The 19,900-nt window shown below is 40.8% G+C and overlaps 1 protein-coding gene across 5 annotated transcripts in view; it reads right to left on the bottom strand.

The window, feature by feature from the left end:
• Positions 1 to 8,728: 8,728 nt before the first annotated feature.
• The window catches only part of CENPJ (centromere protein J), a 30,859-nt gene continuing 19,687 nt past the window's right edge, over positions 8,729 to 19,900 (bottom strand). For all 5 annotated transcript variants that reach the window (XM_061628615.1, XM_061628612.1, XM_061628616.1 and 2 more), the window contains 9 exons: positions 17,970 to 18,135; positions 16,138 to 16,374; positions 13,105 to 13,204; positions 11,559 to 11,659; positions 10,996 to 11,103; positions 9,966 to 10,106; positions 9,796 to 9,880; positions 9,544 to 9,664; positions 8,729 to 9,030 (listed from right to left, as the gene is read on the bottom strand). In XM_061628615.1, coding sequence (XP_061484599.1) covers positions 8,838 to 9,030; positions 9,544 to 9,664; positions 9,796 to 9,880; positions 9,966 to 10,106; positions 10,996 to 11,103; positions 11,559 to 11,659; positions 13,105 to 13,204; positions 16,138 to 16,374; positions 17,970 to 18,135 — 1,252 coding nt within the window. In that variant the 3' untranslated portion in view covers positions 8,729 to 8,837. The remainder of the gene's footprint in view (positions 9,031 to 9,543; positions 9,665 to 9,795; positions 9,881 to 9,965; positions 10,107 to 10,995; positions 11,104 to 11,558; positions 11,660 to 13,104; positions 13,205 to 16,137; positions 16,375 to 17,969; positions 18,136 to 19,900) is intronic.

The following is a 19,900-nucleotide window of genomic DNA, read 5'->3' as shown; positions in this document are numbered from 1 at the left end:
AGAGAGCTGGCCGACAGCCAACAGTTACAGCCTCAATCTCCATCCCAACGAGCCTTCCAGCCAAAAATTACTTCATTTTTCTCGCATGAGCTTGCTTCCGATACTCAGGATCAGAGAAGACCATCGATGGAATCTGCCACCGTGATGACACCTTTAATTATGGACTGGTCAATAAACCACATTGATGAATTTATTCCCAGGAGAGAGGACTCCTATTCTACCCCTCTTAGTGTTGAGTTGGCAGACGCCGACTCATTAACTAGAGGGAATCCAGCCAGTTGCCTGCAATCTTTACAACCTCAACCTTCTCCTCCTTCTCCTATTATACCTCCCTTTTCAAATAAGAGTACGACGACTGAGGAACCTGCACCGTCTCTACCTTCTGCTAGCAGCATGGGGCCATTATTATTGGTCCTCGATGAACTTAATTTAATGAAGTCCTTTTTTGCGGAATGCAACGCCCTCTTAAAGACTTTGACATTAACAGCTAAAAAACTTGTGACAAATAATCCACTGTTTCTAGTGGCTGATACAAATAAATTAAAAAAGGAGGATCGGTTAAAGTGCGTTGATCCAGTCATTCAACTAGCCCAACAAAAGAAATGTCAGAAGCGCAAGAAAGAAGAGAGGAAACCTAAGAAATCCAAGAATGTGAAGAATTTTAAGCACTCTATAAGAAATTTAATTTTATGCCTTTATTTGAAATTTTGAAAGCATTAGATTCTATAACATCGCAGTCTTCTAGCAAGCCACCTTATTCGGAGCCCATTATAATTAACGCTACCAGACGATCAGATTGCCTGAAAAAATGCGCCCCTTCTACCCTTCCCCAAAATCCTCAAATTTATTCTCCTTATGTAAATGTCGAGGCTGGATTGCCAGTAAGAAATAAGTTTATAGCTTTGCCAACTGAGAAACCTTTATTTCAAAAGGTAATAGAAACTGATATGTCGAAGTGCCACATGAATTTAGTCATAGAACAAAATTAAGTGGTTCTCCTCAACTACCCCAACTTTTTGAGGAAACGTGGTCATTATCCTGATAAATTCCAGTTTTGTGAGTATTTAACCTCACTTTTACCAATACAAATTGCTTCTTTGGATATAAGTAGAATCTTATTTCTTTTTAGCAACCAACGAACGACCAGAGTAGTAATAACTTTCATAAGTAAGGAGGTATCGAAGAAGTTTTATTCCTTAAAATCATATCTGGCTGATCACGGTTTATTCATAGTTCATTGTTTTAAGAATGTAGCTCCTCCTCTACCATTGGTGATTAGACCACCTCTATTAAGTACACCTATAAGCAAATTTACTAATCTGTCCTCTGACCCAGCCGACCCTATTCAATTGCCTGATTTAGAGCATCACAGTCCCCTTAAAGATATAAATAATGAATCGCATGAGTCGGAAGACCTCCTTCTAATAGAAGTTTTTTCAGATCTACCCTTAGAAAAGCAAACAAAAATAATTAATAGACTCAACCGTTTGAAGGCTGATTTGCATCAACAGCAAAAGCTCTCCCTTCCTTCTCTCCCTCGACCTAATGAAAATCCTTGTATGGTCTCTCCTTTACCGCAATCAGGAGTCCCAGCTGCAGCCTCTGTTTCTTGGACGGAAAGGTGATATCTGGCCCCAAATGAGATAGAATCAATTTCTCAGCCCATTCAGTCACCCCGGCTCCCCATTCGGGGGGGTAATTTGCCCACCTCAAATGTTAGTGTGATAAGACCTGAATTAGACCAAATTCACCCTTTAGACGATTCAAATCATTGAAATTTTTTGTTCCATGAGGATGGTACTGAAGCACAGCCAGGCCCAGCTGATCTCCTTGCTCCCTTTCCTCCGTCAGTCTCCACCTTACTATTTTGGAACATAGCCGGCTGGAATAATAAAGCTACAGACCCTGAGCTACTGTCCTTTTTTTGACTTTTTGACATCCTATGCCTCCAAGAGACATGGTTAACAGAAGATCAATATGTGTTCATAGACGGATTTAAATGCTGGACTAAGCCAGCCAAACGTTTGGCCCAGAAAGGCCGTGATAGTGGAGGATTAGCGTTCTTAATTTCTACTGAGCTTAATGTTTCAGTATCTGAGGTATTGTGCTCGACCCCTGACATTTGCCAAGCCTTAATTATAATACCTAAAACTCCACCCGACCCATTGCATCACTCCTTGCATCCTTTCATATGTATTAACATCTACTTTCCCCCTTATGGTCCGAGGCTACGGACCCAATCGTGGCAGGATTTCCTTGAATTTATTGAATTAATTCAACAAAAATATCCCATGCATAGCTTAATTATAGGTGGAGATTTTAATGCTAGGTTGGGCTCTAGTTTCCCGAGATCACTTGATTCTTCAGACTTATTTATAGGGGATCCGTCACTTCTTCCCCGTACCTCATGTGATAAGGTGATAAATAAAAATGGGCATGCCTTATATAAGATTTTGCTCAGTGCACATCTTTTATGTCTTAATGGATCAAAATTTGACTCGTCTAAAGGGTTTTTCACCTTTATTACTAAAAGAGGAGCTAGTGTGGTGGACTATATTTTGGTTTCTCCACAAATGCTAGATTTTGTAAAGAACTTTGCCATCGAGGACAGATCTGATAGTGATCACCTCCCTTTGATTCTGAAACTGTCCTTTTCAATCAGTCACCCGATTCAACCCCAGACTTTACCTGATTTAGATGTATACCAGGGGCCGAAACGTCGAAGGTGGTCTTCTTTACTATTGGAAGAGGTTAAAACAATTTTAACGTCCCCTATGTTGATGGATTTACGCCAAAAAGCTTCCCTTCTGACAAATGATATCAGGGAGATATTTGAACAGATTCTTAATCAGCTTTATTCGCTAGTCACTACATCTAATGTTTACTTAGCTAGTGCACGACCTGGCATTAAGCCGTGGTTTGATAACTTTTGCCTGGCCAAAAAGAAGCAAGTTTGCTACCAAACACGCTTTACCAGATACCATTACTCGGAAACGGCCATAGCCAAACTTTTAAAACTTAAAAAAGAATATAATAATCTATTGAAATATAAAAGATTATCTTATACTACCACATTTTGGCAACGCCTTGGTCTGGCAGCCCTTCATGGCAAGCAGGGGGAGTTCTGGAGTTTGGTCCATGGTACTTTATTTGATAAACCATTTATCTCAATCCCCCCGATTCTTCCAGAAACGTGGACTTTACATTTTCAAACCGCTTTCGGCGATTTATCCCCACTGCGACAGGGTTCGCTTACTCTCCCTTTAGATTGCCCACTATGGCCCCCGGTAACTGGAGCCGAAATTGACAATTTAATCACGTCATTACGTTCAGGGAAAGCCCCAGGCCAAGATATGATTCCACCAGATTTATACCAAGCTTTTTCTCTATGGTGGCGTCCTATCCTGGCAGCTTTATTTACAAAAATCAACGAAACTGGATGTATTCCCCATGGTTGGAGAACGAGTATAGTGATTCCTATATTTAAAAAAGGCGACCCTGCTATACCGTCCAACTATAGACCTATTACTCTTTTGGATGTAGCGGCAAAGCTTTATGGGCGATATCTCTTAAAAACTCCTAGATTGGGACAGGGAACAATCCATCATATCTGACGTCCAGGCAGGATTTAGGGAAGGGGCTAGCACGATTGATCAATTGTTTATTTTACATCATTTTATTATGAAAGTAAAAAAGGGACCGCTACATTCACTTTATTTAGCGTTCATCGATTTTGCGGCTGCATTCGATTCAATTGATCGCCTCCTACTCTGGAAATTAATGGCCGCTGCCTTGATGCCGCTGCTGCCGCTTCCTCCTTACCTCCTCCTTACCTTCGTTAAGAACCCTCCAAACCCGTCTTCACTCTCTGACTTGAGACGGTAAAACAGGGAGGGGAAGAGAACACGAAGAGTACGGGCCGTTAATACTCCGGTTGCCATTGGAATTTTGTTTATGCCACTGTCGGAAAAAGCAAGTCCCTGGATGCGGGAGGTGAGGTGGAGAAGGAGCTGGCGACGAGAAAGAAAAAGACGCACATCCGAGGGCAGAATAAGAAGCTGGGTCCTACTTGCTTCACAGTTGGGCTGCCGTGCGGTGTGGGGGTGCGTTCGCGGCTTGCGGGGGAACTTGTCGGCCGCGACTTTGGGTGGCTAGATAGGCGTGGTGGCTACGAGACGCCGCCGCCGTTGCTGTTACTGTCCCATGCCGGCGGACTCAGTGAGAAGAGGAACCTGCTGGACTGACCACTTCTTTTTTACTATCTGCCGGGTGTGAAATGAGACCACTACCACCTTGGGAAGAGGAATCTGCCGCTGCTGCTGCTGCTAGACATCTTTTCTGTGAGATTTTTGCTCACCTAACAACCATCTTGCAGCACTGAGTCCCAGGTTTCTAGTCAACCTGCTGTGTTTCACTGTGACTGTGACTGTTTTTGCCATCTATCCCTCTGGAGGGTATATAAACAAGCAGGTTGAAATGACCTGGAAAACTAGTGTCTGCAAGAAAAGGAGATTATTAGTGCTCAGAGAAGAAGAGCTTACAGCTGCTGTTGCTGCGGGTTTATTATCTCTATCTCTTTTTTTAGGAAGGAACTGTTTTAAAGAGAATACCTGCCTGAATACCTGCCTGAATGGCGGAAGCCTACATTGGGGCATGTGTTTATCGCAAGGGAGTGATGGGGGAAGGGTGGATGGCCAATATATATCGAGGCTGGGCAGCAGAAGCTGGTGGAAAGCTAGGGACAGGTCAGGTCGGGTAAGAGGAACTAGGGATAGATGCATAATATCTATCCCTCGTTCCGGACCTGTCCAGAGCCGACAGATAACTGGGGGATGCCTAGCTCCACACTCTGACCTTAGGTTGCTGTTGTGTAATGCCAGGTCTGTTGATCAAAATAATAATAATAATAAATTTAATTTTTGTGTCGCCTATCTGGCCGAAACCACTCTAGGCGACGTACAACATTAAAGTTCAACAATACAATATAAATACATAATAAAATACAGTGCAGTCAACAATAATCATTTTAAAAGCAGCAGTACAAAACAGTTTAGGGCCATCAATAGACAGTTTTAAAACAATATAAAAAAATTAGCCCACCCCGGGGATCCCAAAGGCCTGTCCAAAGAGCCATGTTTTCAAGGCTTGGCGAAATGTATCTAGGGAAGGGGCATGGCAAAGATCGAATGGGAGGGAGTTCCAGAGAGTGGGGGCTGCCACTGAAAATGCCCTCTCTCTGGTCCCCACCAATCTAGCTGTTTTCGTTGGTGGGACGGAGAGAAGGCCCTGTGTGGCTGATCTGGTCGGGCGGCTTAGTTGGTGATACTGGAGGTGCTCCTTCAGGTAAACTGGGCCGAGACCGTATAGGGATTTAAAGGTTAAGACCAACACCTTGAATTGGGCCCGGAAAACAACTGGAAGCCCGTGTAGATGAATTAACACCGGCGTGATGTGATCACGGCGGCGGCTGTTTGTAAGTAGGCGTGCCGCCGCATTCTGCACCAGTTGTAGTTTCCGGACCATTTTCAAGGGTAACACCACGTAGAGCGCATTGCAGTAGTCTAATCGAGAGGTGACCAGGGCATGTACCACCAGTGGGAGCTGATGAATAGGGAGGTAGGGTTGCAACCTCCGTATGAGGTGTAGTTGATACCAAGCTGCCCGGCTCACTGCCGAAATCTGAGCCTCCATGGACAGCTTGGAATCAAGAACAACCCCGAGGCTGCGGACCTGATCCTTCAGGGGTAATCTTACCCCATTAAGACTCAGGTCAGCAACACCCAACTTTCCCCTGTCGTCCACAAGTAGCACCTCGGTCTTATCAGGATTGAGCTTCAGCCTGACATCTCTCATCCATGATATGATATTGGATGAGAGCGCAGACCTGGTATGTATTACGGAAACTTGGCTGGATGAGGCTGCTGCTCCTATCTTCGCGGCCATGTGCCCAGCTGGGTTCTCGTATGCACAGCAGCCGAAGGTCAGGAGTCAGGGGAGTGGTGGTTATTTACTGAAGCTCCTTGATTCTCACCAGACCCCCTCTCTGTAAGACCAGGATGGCTGAGTGTATGTACTGGAGGTTGGGCCCAAAGGGCAGTCTAGGGATTCTGCTCCTGTACCGCCCCCCCCCCCGCTGCACGACGGACTCCCTGGCTTATTTTTAATCTTGAGTTGTTAGTTTTCTTTGTTTTTATGTATACATGCTTGTAGTACTTTTGTAACAGCCAATGGCTATATACAGATTATTAATAAACAATGGAATCAAATTGATTATGTAATTGCTAACAGAAGATGGAGAAGTTCCATACTTTCTGCAAAAACGACCAGGAGGAGATCATGAACTGGTCATATCGAAAATCAGAGTGAAGCTAAAGAAGAACAAAATCATAATGCCAAAATACAATTTAAATAACATCCCAGAAGAATATAAAGATCAAATAAGGAACAGATTTGAGGCTTTAAACATAGTTGACAGAGAGCCAGAAGAACTATGGAGTGAAGTCAGAGACATGATCAGGGAAGAATGCAAAAAGACAATACCTCTAGTTAAAAAGAGAGAAAGACCTCAATGGATGACTGAAGAAACTCTTACGGCTAAAGAGAGAAGGAAAGCAAAAGGAAATAGAAACACAGTCAGAACCCTAAATGCAACAATACAGTGACTAGTACGTAGGGACAAAGAACTATTACAATAGTTATTGTATAGAAATAGAAAAGGACAACAAAAAGGGTAGAACAAGAGCCCTATTCCAAAAGATTAGAGAAATGAAAGGGAAATTTAAACCACGAGTAGGGATGTTGAATAATCAACGGGAACACACTGACTGACCGAGATGAAATAAAAGGAAGATGGAAGCAATACACTGAAGAACTCTATAAAAGAGATGCCAGGATGACAGATTCATTCACGGAGGAACCATATGATGAAGAACCAGAAATTTTAGAATGTGAGGTAAAAGCTGTTCTTAAAATACTTGGAAGTTACAAGTCACCAGGAACAGATGGCATACCAATAGGGTTGCTACAAACCACTGAGACTGAATGTCCAAATTTTGACAAATTTGTCAACAAATATGGAAAACTAAACAATGGCCCACAGACTGGAAGCGTTCCAATATATATCCCAATTCCAAAGAAAGGGGATCCCTGGGAATGCAGTAATTATCAAACTATTGCCTTAATATTCCATGCAAGTAAAGTAATGCTCAAGATTCTACGACAAAGGCTTTTACCATATATGGAGCGAAAAATGCCAGATGTCCAAGCTAGATTTAGAAAAGGAAGAGGCACCAGAGATCATATTGCAAACATACGTTGGATAATGGAACGGACCAAGGAATTTCAGGAGAAATTCACCCTGTGCTTTATAGATTACAGCAAAGCCTTTGACTGTGTAGATCATGAAAAACTATGGAATGCTTTAAAAGAAATAGGGGTGCCACAGCATCTGTCTTGATGCGCAATCTATACTCTGGACAAGAGGCTACTATAAGGACAGAATATGGAGAAACTGACTGGTTCCCAATCGGAAGGGTGTGAGACAGGGGTGTATTTTATCACCCTATTTGTTTAATCTGTATGCAGAACATATCATATGGAAAGCAGGATTGGACCAAGATGAAGGTGTGAAAATTGGAGGGAGAAATATCAATAATTTAAGATATGCAGACAATACCATACTCTTAGCAGAAAACAGTAATGATTTGAAACTAATGCTGATGAAAGGTGAAGAGGAAAGCACAAAAGCAGGACTACAGCTGACCGTCAAAAAGACTAAAGTAATGACAACAGAAGATTTATGTAACTTTAAAGTTGACAAAGAGGACATTGAACTTGTCAAGGCTTATCAATACCTCGGCACAGTCATTAACCCAAATGGAGACAATAGTCAAGAAATCAGAAGAAGGCTAGGACTGGGGAGGGCAGCTATGAGGGAACTAGAAAAGGTCCTCAAATGCAAAGATGTATCGCTGAACACCAAAGTCAGGATCATTCAGACCATGGTATTCCCGATCTCTATGTATGGATGTGAAAGTTGGACAGTGAAAAAAGTGGAGAAAAATGAACTCATTTGAAATAAGGTGTTGGAGGAGAGCTTTATGCGAAAAAGTCCAGTAATTGGGTGTTAGAACAAATTAAACCAGAATTGTCACTAGAAGCTAAAATGATGAAACTGAGGTTATACTTTGGACACAATGAGAAAACCTGATTCGCTAGAAAAGACAATAATGCTGGGAAAACCAGAAGGGAGTAGAAAAAGGAAGGTCAAACAAGAGGTGGATTAATTCCATTAAAGAAGCCACAGACCTGAACTTGCAAGATCTGAACAGGGTGGTTCATGACAGATGCTCTTGGAGGTCACTGATTCATAGGGTCACCATAAGTCATAGTCGACTCGAAGGCACATAACAATGGTCTGTCTCTTTCCCATTCCTCTTAAAATCCATTATGAATGGATAATATGACATCATTGATGTTGGTATAGTATGATCATAGCACTACAGATTAGAAATAATCCAAAATGGCTTCTGTCCTTCAAAAAGGCACTAGCCATGTTAGTAGCTTTTGCAGTTGGCCCAGGATATGAGAGTAAGACTGATCTTCCTGCCTCTTAAGAATGTGGACTGGTGAATTCTTATGTATTACACACTTTTGCACACTGATTTAGTCATTTCTGGTCCAGCAATTCATTTAATCTGTAAACCTCACATTCAGAGTTGGATACCTCAATGTTTAAAAAAATTTATTGACAAGATGTACAAGTGTAGAATTTTTACAAACATTTTCTAAGAAAAAAGAATGCTACAGCGAAAACTGACAGACATGAACAAAAACATTTACAGGATAGTGTCCATAATAACATCACCATCTTTATCTTTAACTCTGACTCGACCTGAGGCATATTGTGTCTCTTGGCGTCCATCAGCATACACTGTTTTGACTGTACCATCAGGATACTCTCGTCTCTTGAAATGGGTTGTGTGCACTTCTTGCTGGCCATTACTGAACTCTATAATCTTACTTCCATCCCTTAATTAAAATAGATAAGCAACTTTTAAAATTAATGTACCTTTATAGCTAAATTCTACTGAAAAGCAAAATGTAGAACTGAGGGGGGCAGATTGCTGTTAATTTTGATTTGGTTCAACTACCACATGATCATGTACCAACCTGTCTATATTAAAAAGGTATTTTAAGCAGCACCTCTGCTGCATATCATGTGGGTTCTTTTTGATGTGTAGTTTCAGCACAGGCTTCTTATGTTACAGAGATCATTGTCTCAACCGTGCTGCTGTTATCTATGGTTCCATAACCTTGGGACCCAGCAGCTCCTGAACCTTTTCAGACTAGGGAAGGGTAACACAGAAACTGTCAAAACAGCAGACTATTACCAAGGATTATGTTCTTGACAGCATTCCTTCCGCCCCACCGTCTTTTTCCTCAAAAGGCATTCCTAATGTGTGTTACTGCTGTTCCATATGGATGTAACAAATGCAAACTAAACTTGATATGTAAAATTATTTTATCAAAATAAAGCCTTACTGTTGCATGCGGACAATGGTGCCATCAGGAAAAATGTTGATTTCTCGTCCATCTGTGTACACATTCTTAATGGTTTGATCAGGGAATACAATCTCTTTCCTTCCATCTGGAAAATGCTTTTCTACAGGAGATGACCACACCACATGTCAGAATATTCATACACCTTGTATAAATGGTTATTGTTTTAATGTTGTGTCATCAATATTCACAGTACTTCATAGAGTAAGTATAAGCAAGAAAGTATCAGTTTACCTATTTGTCCATTTGAGAAATGAAGGACCTCTAAACCTGTGGGGTAGGTGGTATGAGTAGTCTTAGCATCTGCATAATAGTATATCTGTTGAGAAGAGTTAATAAAAATCAGTGTTAACAGAATCTTCTGACCATACAGAAATGGCACATAACTCTTGGTGGATACATACCACTCTCTGATCTTCAAGAACTTGTTTTACATCCCCATTAAAAAAGGTTACAGTCATAATCTTCCCATCGCAGCTCACTTCTTTCCGTGTGCCATTGGGGAAGATAATAAGGTGTGAACCATTTTTTAAAATCTTTTCAACCTAAAAAAAGTAAAATAAAAGTACATTTCTTAATCCTGGAGTTCTGGAAAGCTTGGGATAGTTAGAAGTATTTCAAGGCAAACTCTACAGGAGAGAGTGTATCACAAGATTCAAGCAAATGTGCTAAGCCAAGTTCTTTTCACAGAGGAAGCAGGAAAAAAACACAGCTGATCAATTCTCTCCCAGCTCCAAATAGGTGCCCTTTGAGACTGAAGAGCATGCTTCACAAATCCACTGAGATCCAGAAACAGTTGAGGGATTTTCAGCTTACATGAACTATCCTTTTCGCAGCAGATGTATCGAGTTGGGCCTCCACATAAGCACAGAAGTTTCTATATGCAGTGAGGTCATACAAGCCTGAGGTTTACTCCCCATAATTGCTGTGAGTATAACTATACACTGTGGTTGAGCATGAACTTAGTATTTGGCACTGTATGGAAACAGCTACACAACATAATAAAAATGGGCAATCTAGTTTCTTCTGCATAACAGGGCTCAAGCCACACAGGAGCATATGGATGAAATGAACATGAAGAAACACGGTGTAGATAGCAAATCTGCTGGTTTTGCTATTAAAAGACTTGCATTCTTTGGGCTCAGTTCTGAAGATTAGGCAGCAGAATGGCAAAAACTACTAAGCATAGTAGTAACATTGCAGCTATGTAACTGGCCATCATTCTTTCTAAGGCAAGAAGAGCAAGCATTTCCTTTGTAGAGCATTGTGGCCCTAATACTGCATTCTGGTATCATTTTAGAGCAGGGATGGGAAACCTGGTACTCTCCACATATCGCTGGATGCCTGACTATGCTGGCTGGCCCCAATAGAAGTTGGGAGTCCAGCAACATCTGGAAGGCTATGGGTTCCCCACCAAGGAAAGGCATTTCTTACCTTTCCATCAGGATGATTGGCTTGGCTCTCTATTTCTTCTTGACTGTCTGAGGAAGAATCAGGACTTACTGAGGATGATAATTCAACAGCTCCATTACCAGGTAAATTCTGAAATAGGAGGGAAAAACCCTATAAAATTGTCTTGAGAGGCAAATAATATTCTTGTGGGCACTAAATGGGTGACAAAGTGGGAACTTCTGTACAAAACAAGCCTCATTCACGTAAATGGAAATGTTTAAAGAGCATACACTATTGCAATGGCCTTCAGACTCACTATCTTTGAGACCTTTTCCACACTGATGTGCTTGCCATGGAACTATTTTACTTGCACAAACCTAAATTTCCTAGAATGTGCTTGGTTCCATCCCACAAAATAACAGTCCAGAGGCATGCTCTATTCACACTGCAGAGTAGAAAAACATGCCAATAGCAGGACAGGATTAAAAATTATTATACAACCCCAACACTTGTCATTCTTTAAGCTGGAACGTATTTTCCCTAGAATTTAATCTCTGTAAACTTACAAACTGTTTAGTAAAGTATCATTCTCCTATTTTACTTACTGCCATAACTGTCTTGGAAGAATCTTCAAAAGTCACTGCCATATTGTCCAAGCAACTCTCATCAGGTGTAGCTGCTAGTTTAGGTTTTGCAAAAGGTCTTCCTATTTCAAATAAGAATTAATATACATGATTGTACATTTTACATTTCCTAGTACATGGGTTGAAAGCAGGTTACAGTACATCCTCTCAAATCCTATGAGCACACCAGGCTGCTTCAGAAAAAATGCCAAACTACGGTTTGGCTTGATGTGAACAAGCTTTCGAAGACCCTCAGGACCCTACACTGCAATTCCATCTATTCCTTTCTGGTTTGTGGCAAACCAGTTTGCAATTTAATCTGGGCCAGCAAATAATGGTTTGTGCTTTGTATCAAGCTATATATCCATTAAAGCAGAGATTCCCAAACTGGACCCACAGACCCCCTGTGGTTCCTCAGCCTCATTCAGGTGGATGGTCCACGGCATGTCAGTAGATTTGTGGTTGAAGATGGAAGCACATCCATCACATTAAACATTCACAATTGATTTTTAATTGTATTTTTATAACTTCTTATATTTTACTGTATTACAATTTGATTTCTACGAAATTCAAAATGTAATACAATATATAAGAAATAAAAGCAGCAATAAAAATACAATTAAAAATCACACAGCATCTTAAAAAAAATCACAGCATCTAGAACAACATATTGCAATTGCTACAACAGGCAGAGAATTCATTAAGCGGTCCACCAAGACCTCTAGCAAATTTCAACTGGTCTGTTGGGAAAAAGAGTTTGAGAATCACTGCATTGAAAACCCGGCACAAAATAAGTCTGTTAACAAGCATTTTCAAGCTTCTATATATCAACCCAAGTGAGACTTGCAAAATACTAATAATAATGCTGCACTGTGAAATGCTTCTCTTCAAGTGTTCCAGTAAGCCAGCCATATCTTCCATTCCATTTCTCCTCCAGCCTTGTTTTCCATTCCCCCCACCAAATAGTCAGTCAGTCAGTATCCCATGGCCACAGAGTATTATCAGTCCACATTAGGCTATTGTGGCTTCCCACTCCACCTTATTCCCTAAAGATATGTTGTACTCCTGAAAATATGCCGGTTTCCACAAGCCTGTTGATACCTTCCTCTTGTGTGTGGCTGGTGCTGTTTTGGCTACATAAAGTTGACACTCAACCTCTGAGCTTCAGAAATGGAGGGAATGATATCAAAAAATTCAGAGTGATTCCTTATTTCTTATAAGCAAACTAACACAATTATAAACAATCTTTTGAATTAAAGGAATATTTGCTCCCCAATAAATAGAGGCGGTGGGGACGCTCTTTCTATGAGAAATTAAGGAAGAAGGTAAATACAAGGGGTATACAGCCCAAGCTTACTGAAACAGTAAGGGACTTTCAAGTATTTCTGTCTGTAGGCTGGCTGACTATTTTACGAGTGAAGTTACTGAAACCATAATTTTGAACCAGTCCTGGTGCCGACTTGCACATGAAATGTTACCTTGTTGGTTTCTAAAAATGGTACTATTTCACTTAAGTAAGTATTGTTACCTTCTGATGACAAATCACTTTTGCCATTTATCTTGCTCCTCTTTTCTGCTTGAAGAACTGAAGACAGAGCCTGGTTTTTCTGCGGTACAGATGGTGAATGCTGGAAAAAATGTAATGCAGCAGCCTAATGAGAATTTGTTGTTAAAATGGACTTCCGGGAAGGGTGACTTCGCTTGTGCCTGCTTTTGGGACGGGCTCCCGCCTCAAAAGAAGCTTATTCAGATATAAATCAGTCAGAACATTTTTTTTTGACTGATGAAATTTCTCCCGGGCAGGGAGAAACGTAGAGATCAACCTCAAAAGCCTGTTTTTGTTGGGAGGACTGGATTTCATTAATTTATGAGATAAGGTCCAGCCAACAATGCCGGACGGACTTCCGAACAAGCTCTATCTGTTTAAGCGATACGTTTATCTTTTCTTTAAAGAGAGAACGGACTAACAGGCCGTTTCTATTATTTTTTTTACTTGGTTTAAATTGTTGCAGCAAAAGGAGATTTGTCAGATTGATCGGCTTTGGACAACTTCTGGGTGAGCTATAACTCTTCTCTGTTATTAACGAAATTAACAGCTTATCTCTGTTTCTGTCACAAAAAGCTGTCCTGGAAGTGCATTCTAAAGATATAAACAGAAGAGGGATTTCTATTCCTGATTTCTATTCCGAGGAATATTATATTGTCTGGGACTATTCTCTTTTTGGTCTATTTTATTTTGATGAATCTGCTTCTTCACGACGCCACTAACTGTTTTGATGCTGGGAACTAAATTTGTTTTGCATTCTTGAACATAGAGAGATAAGGCAGGCTGCTCTGTTTATACTGAGATGTCATCAAGCCTGGAATATTAACCCAATTGTTGCTGAAATAAGAAGTGGTTCTTCTTTGTTTTGCTTTGTTTTCGTGGTTTTAAAAATGGCAATCAAGAGAGTGGCTGAGAATCTGGAAGTAACTATGTTTCAGAAAATAATGGATGAGATTGAGATAACGAAACAAACCCTGCGACAGGGTAGTAAGGAGCTGAAAATTGAACTGAGCAAAATGACGCAGGAGCTTAAAGAAATAGGGGATCCTGTGAGAGAGGAGAATGAGATCAGAGATGAGAAAAGAAAAAATAAAGGGAAGATACAAGCCCTGGAGATTGGAACAAATGTGGAATTGGAAAAAGATCTGGAGTTTATGGATTTTAGAAATAAAATCTACTGTTTGGAATTTAACGTTATCTCTGAAGAAATTAATGAAGATATTAGAGATAAAGTTATCAATGGCTTGGATAATCTTTTGGACTGGAATGACGTGATGGAGTTTGATATAGAGAAAATCTATGGAATTAACTGCAGCCATGTGACAATGGAAAAACTCTCAAGAGATGAGCCAGTGCATTTTGTAAAAAAGAAGAACAGAGATATGACTTTACAACAGTATTTCAGCAACTTATTCAGAATGGATGGCAAGAAAATATTTGGGATAGAGGAAATTCCCATTAGACTCTTATTATATGACTATGGCTACGACAGCAAGATTATTATGGAATACTGATAATGGAAGATTGGACACTGAAATTACTGGACTTAACAGGACTATTGAAGATGGAAGATGGAACTAATAGGGATAATGGAATAATGGCTATTGAAATTATTGAACCTAACAGATTTTGATGAGATGGATTAATCGAAATGTTTATTTGGACTATGGTTATGACAATAAGATTATTATAATTATTAACGAGATGGATTAATCGACATGTTTATTTGGAGAAAAATTGATAGATATATTTCTTAAAGAATTGAAACCTCTCTTTGACTTTTTGTGGAAAGAATAAAGTAATGTTTATGAGATTTGATGATTAATTAAGATAACTACTGGAGGAAAGTGATTTTATAATATGATTTAAGAGACAGGATTGTTATATATTGTAGACCTATAACTGATTTGATCTGTGACAAATGGGAAGTCAATATTTTATTTTTTTTTGTTTAATTATTTTTGTTTTGTTTTGTTTTTTGTCTTTGAATGTTTTATGATTTTGTTTTGTATGTTTTATGAAAATTTGAATAAAAATTATTGTAAAAAAAAAAAAAGAGAGAATTTGTTGTTAAAATGCTATAGTAAGATTCAGAAACACAAACCTTTTGCCTTAAAAGTTTATTTTACCATATTTATATCTCATTTTTCAAAATTAGTTAGTTGTCTGCAATATAAAATTAAAGCCAATTAAAGATAAACTACTGAGATTTAGTTTACAATGTTTATGCACCTTTGCTTAATCACGCTTGTGAGTGTGCCTGAGAATTGTACAGTAACACTTTTTATCATTATATGTGGCTATCTACCCAAGAGGATTTGCCCACCCTCTCTTCTCCTCTGCAGCCCCACCCCCATTGCCAAAATCTGCTCTGAATAGATGGAGGATCCTCTAGAGCAGAGCTGGAGGGCACAAGGTGCTTCAGTGGGCAGAAGTCTGCTTGCTCTACATTGGACAATCAGTCAAAAACATGAAGAATTGAGATAGCTTGTAAAATCAACACTTCACAGTTGACAAGTTCTGTTGAGTCTCATTAATTCACCTAAAGTAATAGCTGTTCACACAAAACTCTCCTACTGAAAGACCCAGACTGATGGCTCAAATACATTCACCTTACTCTTAGCAATGGCAAGCATACTCAAGTGTAAACCAATTTGTACAACAGAACAGAACTAAGATTTCTGAGCAGTTTGCATTTCCTTAAGTCATCGCTCTCAGGCAACAAGCTTGAAATTATCATACTTGTTGTCCAATCAATTAAGAGTCACATAGAAAAAGCAATTACATTTATATCCCACTTTCCCTACAAGATGCTCAGGGTGGCATACAAGGTTCTCCACCATGCAATCCTTTTGTGGTTACAACCATATGACGTAGGTGAGGCTGAGAGAATGTGATTTGCTCAAGGTGAATGTAATGGCTGAGGGGAGAATTTGAACCCAGGTCACTCCAGTCCTAGTGTGACACTCCACCCACTACACCACATTCACTCCCAGAAAAGAAAAAAACCCTTACTGCCGACTCTCCTCTCTTTGAATAACCACAACCAGTTTTCCTTTTGTTTGCAGATGCTTCTTTTCTCTTCCAAGCATCCAAACGAAATCTTTCCATAATTTTGATCTCTTCCCGTAGCTGCATATTCTCCCGAGTTAAGGCCTCTATCTGGTCTCGAAGACGAATGTGGGTCGTTGACCATTTTGCTTCTCTTCTTTTTAAATCTTCCTGCAAGGTTGCCATTTGCTGTTTTAAAGCCTTGGGAAAACAACACACAAGCCAGTCATTTTTTGCTATGTTAAAATACACCAACAGAAGAAAAAGACAAATCGCTTCACGCTGCCGCAAAAAAATAAAATGCTATATCTGTATTAAAATGAACTCTGTGCACATGACTCTGATTCTTCATTTTAAACAAACAGCCAGGAAGCCTGACCCCGGATTGTAGAAAATCAGGACTAAAAAGGCATGTGGAAAAGTGCTCAATTCAAGGCCCATTTGCTAGGAAAGAGCTGCCGGAATGAAGTACAACTGAGCAACTGGACAGAAGACATGATCATCCCCATGAGAAGAAAAGCAGGAAGCAGCCTTGACACAGCCACACTTAAGAAAAAGCACAACCCATCACAGCCAAGTAGAGAGAGCAATTGAAGAGAGAGCAGCGAAGACAAACATTACTGAAAGCCTGTAAGGAAATGAGGAAGCCGGGGGGGGGATCTTCCCCATGGCCTCACAAAGTGCTATGATGCAGATGGGAGTGGGGAGCTCCACTACAGTCAGCAGTGTAAGTAGAATTGCACCATCTCTAAACAAGGGTGCTCACTGCTCCTCAGGAGAGAAAAGTGTGGTGTTACCGTCTAAAGCAGCCTTTCCCAACCTGTGTGCCTCCAGATGTTGGACCACAATTCCCATCTTTCCTGACCATTGGCAATGCTGGCTGAGGCTGATGGGAGTTGTGGTCCAACAACATCTGGAGGCACACTGGTTGGGAAAGGCTGCTCTAAAGTGTAACACCACAGCTGCACCATCTTCCAATACTCTTGGAGAAGACAGTACAATCATGCTGCAGAACACACTTTTTGCTCCTCGTAGCTCAACTTGAAAGTTCAGGGGTAGAGGAGGGTGCCAGACATTTTTGCTGCACTTACTTCAGATCTATCACAGGACCCCTTTCTACTTGAGTAAGCCAGATGTTCAACAGGAAAAGGGGAAGTAGAAGGAAGAAAACACTCAGAAATCCACTCACTGTATAAATCCCTGCCCCGTCTGGGGTGGTAAACAAATCCCTTTGAGATCCCAATGTCTCACTGCTACGGCTGAAAACCTTGCCAAGAGGCAGCCCAGCAAGAGATGCTAACAGGTGCTGCAGCACGTTAGAGTGAACTTCCACTCTTCACTGATTATAGCTCAAAGAAAGGAAAGTGGATTCCTGAAAAACATGCATTATCCTGGTACTTTAGATTACAGGGGGAGAAAAACACACAAACATAGGGTAATATTCAGCGCTAGTCCTAGTCAGAGGAGACCTGCTGAAGTTAAAAGGCATGACTAACTTAGGTTCAATAACTTCAGTGGTCTGCTCTGAGTAGGGCTTAGTTGAATTTATTATAACCCATTATAACTCATAAAGCCCAGCTGTTAGATGAACAGCAAAGACCACCACAAACAGCAGCTGCATGACAGCATTCAACAAAGGAGGTAATTTATGAATTGGAACTGCCTAGGGAAGAAGTGATCTACTGCCTATCTACCCTAGACACTTTGATTCAACGTTTGCTTTTTGTTTTTTCATGTTCTTGTGAGGATCTCTTCTCAATCAAGGCAGCCATGTAGGTTTCCCCTGATATTCATACCTGAATTTCGTCACGCTCTTTTTTGTCTGGAATAGCTCTAGCTGCCTGTGCATACTTCTCAAAAACTTTACGTTCTTTTTGCAGTTTTCTTGTTTCTTCTTTTTTAAATTCTTCTATTTGAGCCAGCTCTTTTGTTTTCTGATTTTCAAAGTCAGCAACTTCTTTCCTGAAAATTTACAGTATGTTACGTTACTTCAGAACAACAAGAAGAGCTTCTCCTTGCAGAATCAAATGTCTTATAACTTGCTACAACTTAGGAATGTTAGTTCCATAAACCACCCATACAGTATATTTTAAATAAGCTCTCCTAGACCAACCAACCAGGCACTGCTGTTGTGACAGGCCTCAACTCTTTCAAAAGGTCATCATTTTTGCTCCCTACATGAATCCCACCCCCCCAAAAAAACAAGTCAGGCACATCTTCAGAAACTTCACAAAATTTCTTGGTTGACAAGAGAGATCATTTTCATTGCACAGTATAAATAGCTGCATGACTTACTACACTCCTTAAAAGTGAAAGATTTCTAAATACGGTACGTTGAAGTCTTTCAGAAGAAATGTGTAGTTAAGTGGTACCACAGTAAAACTGCAGCTTCTCAGACACTGTTTTCTGTTTCTTGTGACCTCAGTTTTCACAGTATGAAAATAAGTAATTGTCAAAAGACACATTTTAGCTACGAACAATAATGAAAGTCTCCCACAGAATAACTTGTGAATGCATCCAACAGAATCACATGCAATAAATTAGTTAGATATTTTTGGAACATTAGTATGTCATAAGTTACAGGTTATAAATCACAGACTATGTCCCGAGTTTTAATCTTCAGAGTCTTTGGCAACTGACCTCAGGGACCTTGGATTGGAACACCAACATCAGGTATATTAGGGTATTTCACAGGGTTCACACACCAGGTAGGGCTCACTGGGTCCAATACCTTGCCTGCAACCTTCCTTGCAGCATAAGCCAGCACTTGGGGCCCCTTGCAGGCTCACTCACTCATGGTCTTACCCAGCAGTAGCACTTTAATGGGCCAGGAGCCAAGCTACTGTTCAGCATCCAGTTCATTATCATATTTCCGCCAGGTAAGCCCGTGAGTGAGCAAGCAAGGACCAGGCTGGCAGGTGCCCCATCACCATGCACTCATGGGCTCCCATCCCATTATACTGTATCTACAACTGCTGAGTACATCTGTGAGACGATAGCCACCCGGGGTCCAAGTGGCAGCAAACAATGGGGAGGCCATCACAGGCAGCCCCCCCGAATAATAATTCTGGGGGTGCACTTGGACCAGTGTAATGGACTGAATGTGGGAAAACAAACTGAAGGTTAATTCAGACAAGGCTCAGGTACTTCTGGTCAGTATAGCTGATCCAGAGATAGGAGTTGTGTTAGATTGGATAGCACTCCTCTCACAAACACGGGCTTGCAGGTTCTTTGTTAAGGGATTCTTCTAGACCCAGCTTTGATCCTGGATGCGCAGGTACATTTGCACAAATGAGGCTGGTGCATCAACTATGTCTATTTCTGAAGACTGCCAATATTACAAAGACAACACATACCTTCGTTCCATCACAGCTATCTTCTCTATAGTGCCACATATGAAGAATGTCGAGAAACTATAGTTAGTGCAGAATGCAGGAGCCCAGTTGTTATCCAGGGCCACATACAGGGAGCATGTGACTCTCTTCTTGAAACATCTGCATTGGCTTCCAACTGGTGATCTCGAAAGCCCTTCATGGTTTGGGACGGCAGTCTACTCCTACATGAACCTGCTTGCCTTACTAATATCTTCATCGGAGGCTCTCTTGTATGTCCCAACATTACCAGAACTATGTTTAGTTGGCACTAGAAAAAGGGCCCTAGTACAGCCTGACATACTATCCCTCACATTTCAGTGGCCTACATCCATCTCATCTTGCCCTTTCATTAA

Source organism: Rhineura floridana, chromosome 5 (genome assembly GCF_030035675.1).
Source record: "Rhineura floridana isolate rRhiFlo1 chromosome 5, rRhiFlo1.hap2, whole genome shotgun sequence".
Lineage (NCBI taxonomy): Eukaryota > Metazoa > Chordata > Lepidosauria > Squamata > Rhineuridae > Rhineura > Rhineura floridana.
This window is presented reverse-complemented; position numbering and strand designations above follow the sequence as displayed.